Source organism: Triticum urartu, chromosome 1A (genome assembly GCF_056163025.1).
Source record: "Triticum urartu cultivar PI428250 chromosome 1A, HENAU_Tu73, whole genome shotgun sequence".
In the NCBI taxonomy this organism is placed as follows: Eukaryota; Viridiplantae; Streptophyta; class Magnoliopsida; order Poales; family Poaceae; genus Triticum; species Triticum urartu.
Window position 1 is genome coordinate 112,821,593 of NC_141873.1, and position 13,694 is coordinate 112,835,286.

The window sequence follows — 13,694 nt, forward strand, 5'->3', positions numbered from 1 at the left end:
GAAAGTTGTAGAATATTGGCATGGAACAATCAAAAATTATAGATACGACGGAGACGTATCAGCCGGCGCCTCACCCCCTCCGCATGGTCCCTCGCCGTCCGCGGCGCCACCGGCACTGGGATCCTCTCCGGATCCAAATGCCAGTCATGCGACAGCGTCACGTCCGGGTACGGCAGAGGCACGCGGTGGTGCCAGTGCCACTCGGCCTGGTGCAACGGCACGTTGATGCGCTGCCTCTACCGGGGAGCGCGCGCCGGCGCGGGGAGGGTGGGGAGGGAGGGGGAATGGCGGGCGGGGGCTTTGCCCTTGCGGCTGCTGCCGATGCCGGAGAAGAAACTCATGCTGGCGGTGGCTAGGGTTGTCACCGGCGTGCGGGCAGGGGTGGCCAGATGGGGATGTGGGGCGAGTGATAAGTGGATGAGGACGGCCCCGCCGCACGCCCGACTTAAAAAAGGACGACCTGCGTCGCTGACGCGTGGGCCCAAGGTGGGCGGTCATCATAAATTATGTTGACCATGGCGGTTGGGTGGCCGCCAGGTGGGGACGCGGCGGACGGCGAGGAGACGCGCGGCGCGTCTGCTTCACGTCTGCGCCGACACATTCCAGGCGCAGTTTTGCGCCGGAAATGGGTCGGCGCGGACGCCGGGCGGACATGATTTGAGTTTGGGTTGGCGCGTTGGGCCGCCACTTTTGTCCGCGCCGACCCAAACGGACGCGGGTGGACGAAATGGGTCGCCCCATTGGAGTTGCTCTAACTTTAGCACGAACACCTAAAACGAACATTGTACTCCCTCCATTCCACAATGTAATGCTTTCTCTATCCTCATGCTTCAACTTTGACCGTAAATTTAACTACCAAAACCGATTGCGGCGGAAGCAAAAGTTATATCAGTGAATTCGTATTCGAAAGAAGTTTTTAATTATGTAACCTTTTCTCCCGCCGCAGTCGGTCTTGTTCGTTAAATTTATGGTCAAACTTCGATCTTGGGAAGCGCGGGCGCACTATATTTTGGAATAGAGGGAGTATCTATCCATGGACTGATTTGGACAGGGTTCCAAACAACGATGTGGGAGGCGGTCTTTCAAATCTAGCAAAAACGTCTGATCATATTTGATGCAAATTTAAATAAACTACACAACTTTTCATTCAAATTTAGATAATTTTTACATAAAATCGGATGATTTTCTTTTAAACCGGAGCACATTCATTACATTTTGAGACAAGTCCACATTTCAACCCTCAACTAACTAACATGGTTGATTTTCACTCTGATCTTTGAAACTGATCGAGTTCAACCCTCACGTTGTCACAAAGTTCAAATAACAACCTTTGACTCAATTTTTGGCTGGTCAAGCGGTTTTGACCAGTCAAAGCTGACTAGGCAACCTAGTCGGCATGCCACACACACATCCATCCCAACCTTATGCCCCTGTCTCTGTATGTTCCATTCACACCCTCACACACTTATCCAGTCCACCCCGTCGCCTAGATCACAAGAAACGCCGCTGCTAGCGGCCACCACCTCCACCATCGACAAACGGAGACTTGCGATGCCGCCACACCGCTGACAGGTTCCTTCTCTCTTCCCCTTAAGTTGCTTTTGTTGTGAACCATAGCCCAACTGTTGTTGTTGCCACCACCGACGAGCTACTAACTTGGGCAAACTGCTGCTGCTGGTGTTATCGCTCCACCCCTCCTTCTAGTGATCCTCTCTCTCTACAGTTGAAACCCTAGTAATGATTTTTTTTCCATCTCTTGTAGATTGAATGGATCCTCTGAATTGGCCTTTTCTTCATCCACCTGACATCTCACCTCATGTATCACCTCTTCCATGTGTATCTTCTCTCTCTCCAACTGAGCAATCTCATCTTAACGTAAAGCATAATTGGGATCATCAAACTGCCTACTATCACAACGGCACAAAATAATGGCATAAGGCTGCTTGTAATGGGTAGTATCATAAGTTAGTATCATGCATATGGTACTAGTATGTGATACTACCTCCCTAATGCATAGTATCATGTACTAGTATCATAGATGACTTTATTTATTGCCATGCATGACACATAGTGGCATTGCATTTATTATGATACGGTATCATTGTATGCCCTCCTCTTCGAGCAGCCAATTGCTTATGATGCGCCAATCTCCGACGAGGTGCTTGCCAAATACGCCCTCCTCTTCGAGCAGCTACTTGCATTAGACGTGCTACAAGCTTTCGCCGACTTCTTCGGGTGGCAACTGCCCAGCTCGCTGCCCCCTCCTCCGGGGCAGCTCATTGTCGCCTAGGTGGCTGCCTCTACGCCGTCTATAACGTGCCCCCCACCTTTTCCTATGGATTGTAACCTCAAAACATTTTTTTGGAATGCCCGTGGTCTTAACTCCGGCGCTAAGCGCTCCGTTGTCCGCAGCGTGATCTCCGCTGCTGCACCTACCATAGTGTGTCTCCAAGAGACAAAGCTCGCTCACGTCTCCGACGCCATTGTCGTGGACACGCTAGGTCTGTCCTTTGAGGACTATTTCTTCCTCCCCGCGGATGGCACACGCGGTGGCATCCTCCTTGCTTGGCAACGTTCTACCATCTCCCTCTCCAACCCCCTCATCGGTGAGCATCACGTTACGGCCTTGGTCTCCTCCTTGGCCGGTGAGGGCCATTGGTGGCTCACCGGGGTGTACGGGCCTCAAGATGATGACGCCAAACTCGAGTTCCTTGCCGAGTTACATGACGTGCGCGAGTCCCGTATCGGCCCATGGCTAATTGGTGGAGATTTCAACATGATCACCTCGGCCTCGGAGAAGAACAACTCTAACATCAACCGTCGCACCATAAACAGATTTAGGCGCTTCATCGCCGACGAGGAGCTTCGTGACCTCTATATGCACGGCCGACGATATACTTGGTCCAACGAGCGCGACGCCCCCACTCTGGTTCGCAACGACCGCATTCTTTGCACCTCCAGTTGGGAGATCGCCCACCCGCACTGCCTACTCCGCTGCCTCTCCTCCGCGGCCTCCGATCACTGCCCGCTTCTTGTTGACTGCGTGGCCCGCCCTCCGGGTGCACGACATTTCCACTTTGAGAAATTTTGGCCGAGGTTAGAAGGTTTTCACCATGTGGTTGCTGAGGCTTGGGCCTCTTCGCCACCGGACGCCGATCCCTTTAGATGGATCGTGACACGTCTCAATGCAACTGCAAGGAGGCTGCAAAGCTGGAGTGCATGCACGATCGGCAATGTGTCCTTTCAGCTTATGGTGTCCCGCGAGCTCATTGCGAGATTGGACGCTGCTCAAGATCTACGTCCGTTATCCCCCCTCGAAACCTGGTTTCGTCGGAAGCTCAAGGCGTCCTACCTTGGCCTTGCTTCGCTCGAGCGATCCATCGCCAGACAACGTGTGCGTCTCTCTTGGCTCCGAAGTGACGACGTCGCGGTATCCTACCTCAAAGTGCACGCTGCCCATTGCAAGCAAAGAAATCTTATGGCAAGTTTGCGCGTCGGCACCCAAATTGTCACCGACCACGATGAGATGACCAAGGCCGCCTTTGTCCACTTCTCTAACGCCCTTGGAAGCACTTCCGATCGCGATATCACGCTCGATCTTCATGCCCTTCGGGTGCCGCAGTTTGATCTTCTTGAGCTTGACGCGCCATTCACCGAGGAGGAGATTTGGAGCACCGTCAAGAGCTTGCCGACCGGGAAGGCGCTCGGCCTCGATGGATTCACCGCCGAGTTCCTAGTCGCCTGTTGGGACACGATCAAGCCCGACTTTCTTGCGGCTTTCGACAAGCTCTACGCCATGAACTGTCGTGGGCTGCAGAAGCTCAACGAGGCACTTCTTACACTGCTTCCCAAGCGTGCAGACGCGCAATCCCTCTTTGACTATAAACCCATCAGTCTCATACACATCTTCACCAAGCTAGTCGCGAAGCTTCTCTCCCTCCGTCTCGCTCCTCGGCTAAACACCATGGTCTCCACCAACCAGAGCGCGTTTATTGCAGGACGATGCATCCACGACAACTACCTCCTCGTGCAGCAGACGGCTCGTCTCTTGCACAACCTGAAGGCGTCGCGCATGCTTCTCAAGTTGGACATTGCTCGTGCGTTCGACAGCGTCTCCTGGCCCTTCCTTCTGCAACTTCTTCAGCACCTTGGGTTTGGCCACGCTGGCGTGAATGGATTTCCATGCTTCTCTCCACGGCCTCCACGAGAGTTCTCATCAACGGCCACCCAGGGCCTCCGATCGACCACGCTCACGGCCTTCGTCAAGGCGACCCGGTCTCACCCATGCTCTTCACCTTAGTCATCGATGTGTTGAACTCCATGTTGCTACGCGCGGTTGAGCTAGGCCTCCTTCATCGCTTGACCAATCGTCACGCAGCTTCGAGCATATCCCTTTATGCCGACGACGTGGTCATCTTCTACCACCCGGACTCCCACGAACTCGCCACGGTCCGCAGGCTCCTCCACGTCTTTGGGCTCGCTTCTGGGCTTCAAACCAACCTTTACAAGTGCTCGGCCACTCCTATACAATGCACCGATGACCACATGGCCACTATAGCCGCGGAGATGCAGTGCCCCGTCACTCACCTTCCCATCACCTACCTCGGGCTGCCCCTCTCTATCCGCAAGGCCTCTTCGACGAGCTTGTAACCGATCATCGACAAGCTTGGGCGCAAGCTCTCCACATGGCGGGCATCCATGCTATCCAAGGGAGACCGTCTATCCCTTGTGCGCCACGTCCTCAGTGCCATCCCCACGCACTTCCTCATGGCCATCGCCTTCAACAGAACCGCCATCAAGAAGGTGAACCGGATCATCCGTGGATTCTTATGGGCAGGATCGGATAAGGCCAACGGTGGCCAGTGCCTCGTCAAATGGTAGCGTGTATGCCGGCCTATCTCCCTCGGTGGTCTCGGTATCCGGGACATACAGCGTACGGGCATCTCTCTCCGTGTTCGTTGGCTATGGTTGCAACGCGCCGATGCTACTCGCCCGTGGAGCCACCTTCACATCCCCCAGGACGCGGACGCGAGTGCAATTTTCAGGGCCTCCACGACCTGGCAGCTTGGAGCGGGAGACTCTTGCAGATTTTGGACCGACCACTGGATCTCTGGCAGCTCTGTGGCCGAGATTACCCCTCTCGTTCTCGCTCTCGTCTCAAGGTGCCTTCGGAAGCAACGCTGCGTGCGTGTGGGTCTACACCAGCGCTCTTGGGTACAGGATATCCGCGGTGCGCTTGGGCGGGCGGCCATGGTGCAGTACATTCAGCTTTGGCGCTTGGTGCGTCACACTACTCTCTCCAATGAGCCAGACACGCTACGCTGGCATTGGACCTCATCTGCTACATACACGGCAAGCTCTTGCTACAAGGCCCTATTCTTCGGCGCTTGTGAAGACCCTTTCTGGCGGCTCACCTGGCGACCTTGGGCCCCGCTCCGCGTCAAGTTCTTCCTTTGGCTGGCCATGCAAAACCGATGCTGGACCGCAGAGCGCCTGGCTCGCCGCGGATTGCCCCACGACGACGCTTGCGTATTGTGTGACCAGGACGAAGAGACCATGCACCACCTTCTTGCCGGTTGCTCCTTCTCTCGCCAAATTTGGCATGAGATCCTCGGCTGGGCACGTGTGCCCATCAGCCTCCCTGCCCCCGACACGCCATTCCAAGTGTGGTGGCAATCCTCCCTCGACATCGCGCCCGCCTCCATGCGCAAGGGTATATCCTCCCTCATCATCCTCACAGCTTGGTGGATTTGGAAGCAGCGTAATGCCTGCATCTTTGACGGCACGACACCATCGATCACCTTCACCTCCGACACCATCAAGGACGAGGCACGACTATGGGCCAAGGCGGGCGCCACCGAACTGCAAAACATTATCCCCGGCGCGTAGTCTCTAGTTTCTAATCGCGGGGCTGAGCATACCCCCATCTGTTGTGCTCCTTCGCTTGTACACCATGCCTACCGCGCACATGGCCTTGTTAGCGATGTAATCCCATGCTTGTACTCTTCTCCTATCAATACAAAGATACGCAGCTTGCGTATTCGCGAAAAAATCATTGTATGATACTCAACCATCTCTTTCTTCATTTAATTCTATGCCACATCATCAAAATTGCTTACTTGGCATGCATGATACTAGCTATGATACTCCCATTACGACCAGCCTAATGAGTCTAACAACTAAATCAACACAATAAATCCTCATGTGGCAAAGAACATCACACAGCATAATAAATCCCTTGCCAGCAGTTTCTCCGAGGGTAGTAATGGTGACCGTGACCAGGACACGATTTAATCGCCTCCCTTGCCGGAGTAACTGCCGCGGCCCGACATTGTCCGAACCTTGTAACTTGTATACGAATTGAGCAAATGGTGAGCTTGGTGGAGGCAGCAACTCTACTAGGCCTAGCAGCTTGCCGGCGACGACATCAACAACTCGCTGGCGGCTGCAACAGCAACATCTAGGCTAGGGCACCTATGGCGCTAGTTATAGGCTTTTCGGTAAACTGGCGTCGTGCGCTTGTATAATGGGCCAACCCATCTTAGGTCGACCAGGAACTCATCCCGGTTTTGAAAAGCTTCTGGAAGCTTCCCCGTCGGTTTTTTTTTGCTTCTGCCTTTTCTGGACATGGTCTTTGTATAGGTTTTTTGTTTTTCCTTATTTTATTTTCATTTTTTTAATATGTTATTTTTTTTCAAATTTAAAATATTTCAAATACCTGAATTTTTTAAGGAATTTTTTTCAAGTTTCCAAATTATTTCTTCAATTTTTTGTTCATGTTTTATGAAGTTGTGTCAAATTCCTGAAGTTTATTCAAACTTCATGAACTTATTTCTACTTCCATGATTTTTCTCCAATTTTATGAAGTTTTTTCAATTCACAATTTTTTTTCAGATTTGATGTAGTTTTTTTTTAAAATTTGCAACCTTTCTAAAAACTAAAAGTATTTTTTTTGAACTTTTCCCAAGTTTGGAACTTGTTTAGAAGTTTGATGTTTATTTTTATTTTTTATGGTGAACAACCAAACGGTTTTTTGAGATTTTTTTCAAGATGGTCTTGCGTTTTGAATTGAAGATCAAAAAATTGATTGTGTGAATTATTTTAATCTATATATAAGAACAATGTCCGAGTTAGTACAGTAAAAATTTACGAACTTTTTTTTAGCAAATCTGGCCACCGAGAGGGCGGAGTGAGAATTGGGCCACGGCCATGAATGAGGCTAGCGAGCGTTGTGGCCCTTCATCATTTATTGGTTTTTCCTTTTCTTTTCTATTTTATTTATTTTTGTTTGTTGTTTTTCTTAGTGTTCATTAGTTTTTTTTCGTTTTTTTTTCCTTCGTTTCCTCATGGATTTTCACGGTTTTCTTAGGGTTTTATGTTTTCCTGTTTTTTCGTTTTTTCTCATCATTTTTCGGTTTTCACCGTTTTCCTTCGGGTTTTATGTATTCCTTGGGTGCTTTTTCTTGTTCCTTATGTTTCTCCCATTTTTACTATTTTTCTTCTTCCTTCCGTTTCTTCCGTTTTGACTATTTTTCTTCATTTTCAACACATGTTCACAGTTTTCATACGCAATTATACATTATACATACACATCAGGAACAATTTTCTAATTCATGTTTGAAATTTTATGAAAATGTTTGATGATTACCTTTTTAATACATATCGTACATTTTCAGTATATATCAGGAACACTTTTTAATACATGTTTAATAAAAATACATGATTAACATGTGTTATACACGAGCAACATTTTATAAAATTTATGTTTTATGTTCAAAAGTTTAAATACACGTTCTTAGGTTTTTTATAAACGCCAGCAGCATTTTAATTTGTACATGCTTAATATTTTTTAATTATTTTTATTTGATTTTTTAACACAGTACAGATACAGACGCTCATGCATGCACACATACATTCATTCCTATGAACACACGCATGCACGCACTCATACCCTACCCTCTATGAGCACCTTCAAGAGACTGAACTAGCACATTATCCTGAGAATGATGAAGTCATCATAGACGCCTTTATAGTCGACGGGAGTGTCTCCTCCCACTGAACGCACATCACCGAAAAGTCTGAAATAAATCCAGAAAAATGCGAGCACCAAGTCTAGGGCTTGAACCCAGATGAGTCGGGGTTACCACTATCCTCTTAAGCATCCAACCACAGGTTGATTCGCTAACTATGTTTATTTTATGACTACTTTTTTTTCATACATATTGTATATTTTTGGTATCAGGAACAGTCTTATACACGGTTATCATTTTTTGAATATATGATTAACTTTTTATACACAATCAAATATTTTTTTAATTTATGTTTTTTATTATCAATGTTTAATACGCATTCGACATTTTTGGTATACACCGGGGGCATTTTTTATACACATTTAAATTTTTCTAAATAGATGATTAACATTTTTCAAATGCTTGAATAACACTTATAAATACATGGTCTACTTTTGTGAGACACACTGAATTTTTCCTATACATTCTTTATACATGAGAAGCGTTTTTTTCTATACACATTTAACGTTTTACAAATGCTAGATTAACATTGTTTAATTGTTTAATGTAGAGTGTTTTTAATATTATATTTAGAATATTTGGAAGTATAAACAAAAGTAAAACATGAAAACAAAAAAAACGTGAAAAACAGAAAAAAGAGGCTGTGGTCTCCCGCGAGATGGGCCGGGCTTTAGCGGCCTTAGCTTCTCCCTGTGTATGGGCCGGGAAGCCCAACACATCTGACCAAGTCTGTCCTCTCTCTTGTGGCTTTTTATGCTAGCCAACCGGTATCATCCGACACCAATCTCCCCTAAAAAAAATTCGACACCAATCGAGAGGAAGTTTTTCTCGCGGTAGCAGAGCGGTGAACGACGACGACGATGGAGACCCTCCCCTGTGATTTTCGGGAGGGGATGGAAACCCTACCTTGTGAGATTCGTCAGGCGATGGAGGTACTGAACAAGGATAAGGCCGACCGGATCCAGGAGATTGCGGAGAAGCAGGCGATCGAGATGATCCAATGGTACTATGATAAGCTGAAGGAGAAGGAACCGGATTCTTATGAAGACTCGTCATCGTCTGATGACGAAGACTCGTGTGAGTCTGATGAAGATAGGTGTCGTCGTGACTGGAACCGTCTATATGCCGGTATGTTCGGCTCCTTCGATGATTTCAGTAAGCCCTTCCGCCGAATTCGCTTGGCAACGACGAAAACCGCCATTGATGCACATGCTTATCAAAACCCCTCGTATTTATGCGTGCAGCTGCTATCCCAGCCATGCGTTACACGGATAAGCCCGCGCCTCCCAACTTCGCCTGGGAGGATGATACTCTTCAGATGTTTTCAATCGAAGTCATGGGAATAGAGCAGCAAAAATTAGAGTGGCCGCTAGGTGTGTTTGGTATGGTTGCCGCACGCGACTCGCTGGATCACAATCACAACATTATCTTCAGTCGTGAACGGGACAATTGTCAGACCATCAGTGAGGAGGTTTGGACTCTCACTTGGCAAATTCTAATGATTAGTTAACATAATTAGTTAACTTCTGTTTGCTATTATGTGATTTATAAGTATATAATGTGCTTGTTTTTATACCCCCATCAACTGTACATTGTTGCCCATTTACTTAATTGTTTCGTGCAGAGTCCCTATCTAGAACTCACAGGCCCTACACGTGCTGTTGTGGTGTCGGATCGTGCGGACTTTGAGGTTAAGCTGAAAGTGAAGGGCGCTAGTGAATCCGAGGATGAATATTTAAGCTGTGTATCTATTCCCTACAATTGCTATTCCAGACCCACTCGCTCACGCTTGGTTGAGAAGCTTGAGACTAGCAAGCTCACCACACTCAAGTTGACACTTGGCTTCATCATCGACTCTATGGAGGCCACGATCAGCGTGAGGGTTATCAGTGGATTATGGACAGAGAGTTCTCGAAGTTTATTTACTGCCAGTACCGCCAGGATAGATCACATGAAAGTCGCGTTGCTCGATTTCGGAGGCGACGGATTGCCTGTTGCCGCTGATGGCAAGGTTCAGCTTTCGCGCCGTGTTGCTTCTGTCGAGCTTGCTGGTGAGCTAAGAGTCTCCGCTGAGGCTCAGTGTGAAGATGAGACTTTGGCTTATGTCAAAGTTTTTACACCAAGGAAGGCCAGTAGAAGCCATGGTATCCTCAACGTTGGATCCTGTAAGATGAAAGTCACGGTTGCCTGGTCTCTTTTCGACTGCGGCCCATTTGGGTGATGCTATGCTTTTGTGAGCTATGCTGCAGTAGTGCCATGGTTGTTGCTCACTTATCCCGTTAAATATGCTTGTGGTGGTAATTTGCATGTATGAACTAATGATGATACTCGACAAAGATATTGTTTTAATTATCTCGTTGTGTAGTCCTGTTTGGTGAATCCTACCATAGTTGACTTGTGGAATGTTTTTCTGTTTGATGCTTAAGTGAACATGTTAAACACCCTGGGAGCGCACACCAGTCACAAGTCTTTATGCAGAATTGTGTCAAAATCCACTTAAAAATCAACGGCAATCAAAACTGAAGCATTCAAAGATCTTCCTAGTACTATCAATAGCATTTTACCTCCAGTGGTCACTGTCACATTTATCACACTAGTACAATTATCTTCACATGTGGGTTCGGCTCCTCTACAGTTATGTTATTACTGTACCCGTGCAGTTACTTGTACAATCTGCCCTTCATTTCAATCAAAGGGCTCTCATTTCTCCAAGTATCTCTCTGTCACAGCGTGTCTTCCACCCCATGTCTGTCACAGCGACGCCTTCCTCCTTCCGCCGCCTCCACCTCCTCAACCCGCTCACCGGCGCGCGACTGCCCTCCCGTAGGCCGTGACGCTGGCCTTCGTCCACCCCAGCCACGACGCAAATGAACACCTAACATCCAAATTACAGTGCTGCTTATGACTCCTTATAAAGACGATGGCACGGCCGTGATAATCCCGCCAGCCAGGCTCCGGCACGAGCTCCACGAGAAGGTCATACTCATGTCCGCGCCGCCGAGGCGCTGAAGAAGCAGACCATGGCATCGGAGTCAGGCCCTTAGGGCGGCTACGCTGGCATGCTCATCTGCAGCTATTGTCCCTCATCGTCATCGTCCCAAACCGCCGACACGAGGTGGACGTTGCTTCAGCCCTGCTGCTGTTTGGTCCTCTTCTATCGTGGTCGGCGCTGCTTTGGTCGCTTCACCCTGCGGTTGCGGCTCGGGGCGTGCGTGTTCCATATCGATGGCGTGCAGCAGATACCTCATTAAGCTCTCGTCGCTCGGTGCAGCGGCTAGCTGCGCAAATTATCAAATCCCGAACGGCCAAGTCCAAAGCATATACTAGCATCGTAGAGATCCGCATGCACAATTGAGGCTGAGTTCTTCGAGTTCATCAGTGTTCGGTGAACGCCGGCGGACAGCAAGAAACGCCCGCTTCCTCAGGAAGAAGACGTCGGTGTGATGAGAAGGATGTAGAGAAAGGGAAGCCCTCCGATTAGATTGAACAAGTAACTGTACGGGTGAAGTAGCAACATAACTGTAGAGGAGACGAACCCCCCTTCACATGGACTCATTATCAATCTGCGGGCACGGATACAAGAGTCGGCCTTCAACCGCATGCCCAAAACGTCCGGCCTCATCTGAATATATTTGAAGTGCAAATCCAAAATCGTCCGGATACATTCAAAGTGCAAATCGTTCCGCCTCATCCGGATATATTTGAAGTGCAAATCCAAAATCATCCGGATACATTCAAAGTGCAAATCGTCCGGATACATTTAAAGTGCAAGTCCCAAAATGTCCGGCCTCATCCGGATACATTTGAAGTGCAAATGTTGATCATAATAGCAATTTGACGAGGAAATCAAAGTGCATATGTATGCAATCTTCACAATTAATAAACAACGGATATTCCGAGACTGGTTGTCCGTGCCTCCTTCACTTTGAATTTTGCAACTCCGCTGCGCCCGCCTCTTGCATCTCTGCCGTCAAGTGCTTCAACATCCTTGCATAGAAGGCTTAGCACGATCTTCGCCGCATCATCAGGATCTAAATCGTCCATCTTCATGGTCAACATTTTGGTTTTCTTCAAAACAGTCGCAAGCTCAACCCTAAACCCTTCTCTCTTCAAGCTTGGTTTTCTTCACATCGAGCTCGGTCTTCTTCTTTTCCGAGGTTAATCTTCTTCTCTGTCGCCACCATGAAGATGTCAAACCTCTCTGCTTTCTTTTCCTCCTTGATGTCATAGTGATTGACACATGCCTCCTTCACCATGATGGCCTTGAACTTCTCTATCATCTTGGTCGCCGTCCCTTCTCACTTCTCCTTCTCATACTTTCTCCTTCGGATCCCCCTTTTGACCTTCTTGCCCGGCTCTCCTTTTGTTCGATTGGTTGGATCACCATCTTCATCTTCATTGTTGATGCCGGCAGTAGTCTTGATGGTATGGGCAATGGATAGGAATCACTTTGGTTGCCCATTCAACTTTAACCAACAATGCATGAGGATGAAGTTTCTTTCCACCTTCAAGCGCAATGTGACCGCATGGAAGGGCTGCAAAATAGGACATGGTCAACAAGTTGCATATCCGGCCAAATGACCAACACATGGAACAATTTACTTGCTCGGAAATTTGCGCACTTGTCGGTGTCAAAACCGGCAGATCTCGGGTAGGGGATCCCAAGCTATGTATCATGGACCGATGGGTAACAGGAGACAGGGGACACGATGTTTACCCAGGTTCGGGCCCTCTTGAGGGAGGTAAAACCCTACGTCATGCTCTTGTTTATATTGATGGAGTATCAAGTACAGAGTTGATCTACCTCGAGATCATATGTTGTGGTCTAAAACCTAAGGGTATGATGAATAATGTCATACTCTATCGACTTGCCTGGCCTTGGCTTATATAACATACTAGAGGCCTAGGATAACAAGAGTCCTAGTCGAATACGTCGGTGGAGAGGAGTCCTTGTCTTGATCACCAAGCCTTGTGGAATCTTCCTTATATATGTCTTCGGCTGTCCGAACTGGCCCATGAGTAACCGGCCATGGGGGTCCTCGTCCCAATCCAACTGATCGGGAGACGATGCGGTGAGTACCCCCTGGTCCAAGACACCATCAGTAGCCCCCTGAACCGGTCTTCAAGTTGGGGACGCTCCTCGGTTCTTCCGAACTATTCTTCGTCTTCGGTCGTCGGTCTTGAAAACCGGTTCAACAAATCTTCACTTCTTCTATCTTGAGGATTGCCGAGCTAAATCTGAAGATCTCACACGTCGGGTATCCGAGGAGCCCTTAAGTCTTCGGCCTTTATCAATGCCTTGTTATTTTTATGCCACACATCGGGTTTGAAGTTGTTCCCGGGCGGCAGTGTCCTCTTGCGTCCGAGCTCCAACGCCGGACTATATTCGAGGTATCTTTTGTAGACGAGCACCAACACTGGACCACTTCCGAGCTCCAACGCCGGAATGTATCCGAGCTCCAACGCCGGACTATGTCCAAGCTCCAACGTCGGACTATGTCCAAGCTCCAACGCCGGACTATATCCGAGGTGTCATAGATCACCTTGGTTCAAACAAGTTGAAAGAGTTTAGCCGAGCTTAATGCCGGAAATGCCCTCTATGGAGCCAGCCACTGGCGCCCGAGCTTCATGCCGGACTGCTTCCGAGGTGGTGCACCACCCCGA

At 48.6% G+C, this 13,694-nt stretch overlaps 1 protein-coding gene across 2 annotated transcripts; it reads left to right on the forward strand.

The window, feature by feature from the left end:
- The first annotated feature begins 8,773 nt into the window (after positions 1 to 8,773).
- On the forward strand, positions 8,774 to 10,506 carry LOC147990291 (uncharacterized). 2 transcript variants are annotated; one of them, XM_087526481.1, is made up of 3 exons: positions 8,774 to 9,158; positions 9,275 to 9,501; positions 9,655 to 10,506. In XM_087526481.1, exons 1-3 carry the CDS (start codon positions 8,891 to 8,893, stop codon positions 10,249 to 10,251), a joined length of 1,092 nt encoding a protein of 363 aa, XP_087382607.1. In that variant the 5' UTR covers positions 8,774 to 8,890; the 3' UTR covers positions 10,252 to 10,506. The 2 variants fall into 2 exon arrangements, with proteins under 2 accessions (XP_087382607.1, XP_087382591.1); XM_087526465.1 differs by having other exon boundaries at positions 8,775 to 9,185.
- The last annotated feature ends 3,188 nt before the right edge of the window (positions 10,507 to 13,694 follow it).

What these genes read in the sequence shown, in the direction of transcription:
- LOC147990291 (XM_087526465.1), top strand. Translation starts at nt 8,891, where the DNA reads ATGGAGACCCTCCCCTGTGATTTTCGGGAGGGGATGGAAACCCTACCT. An exon ending in CGGCTCCTTCGATGATTTCA is followed by an intron (nt 9,186 to 9,274) that starts GTAAGCCCTTCC and finishes TTATGCGTGCAG; the next exon opens with CTGCTATCCCAGCCATGCGT. An exon ending in GTCAGACCATCAGTGAGGAG is followed by an intron (nt 9,502 to 9,654) that starts GTTTGGACTCTC and finishes TGTTTCGTGCAG; the next exon opens with AGTCCCTATCTAGAACTCAC.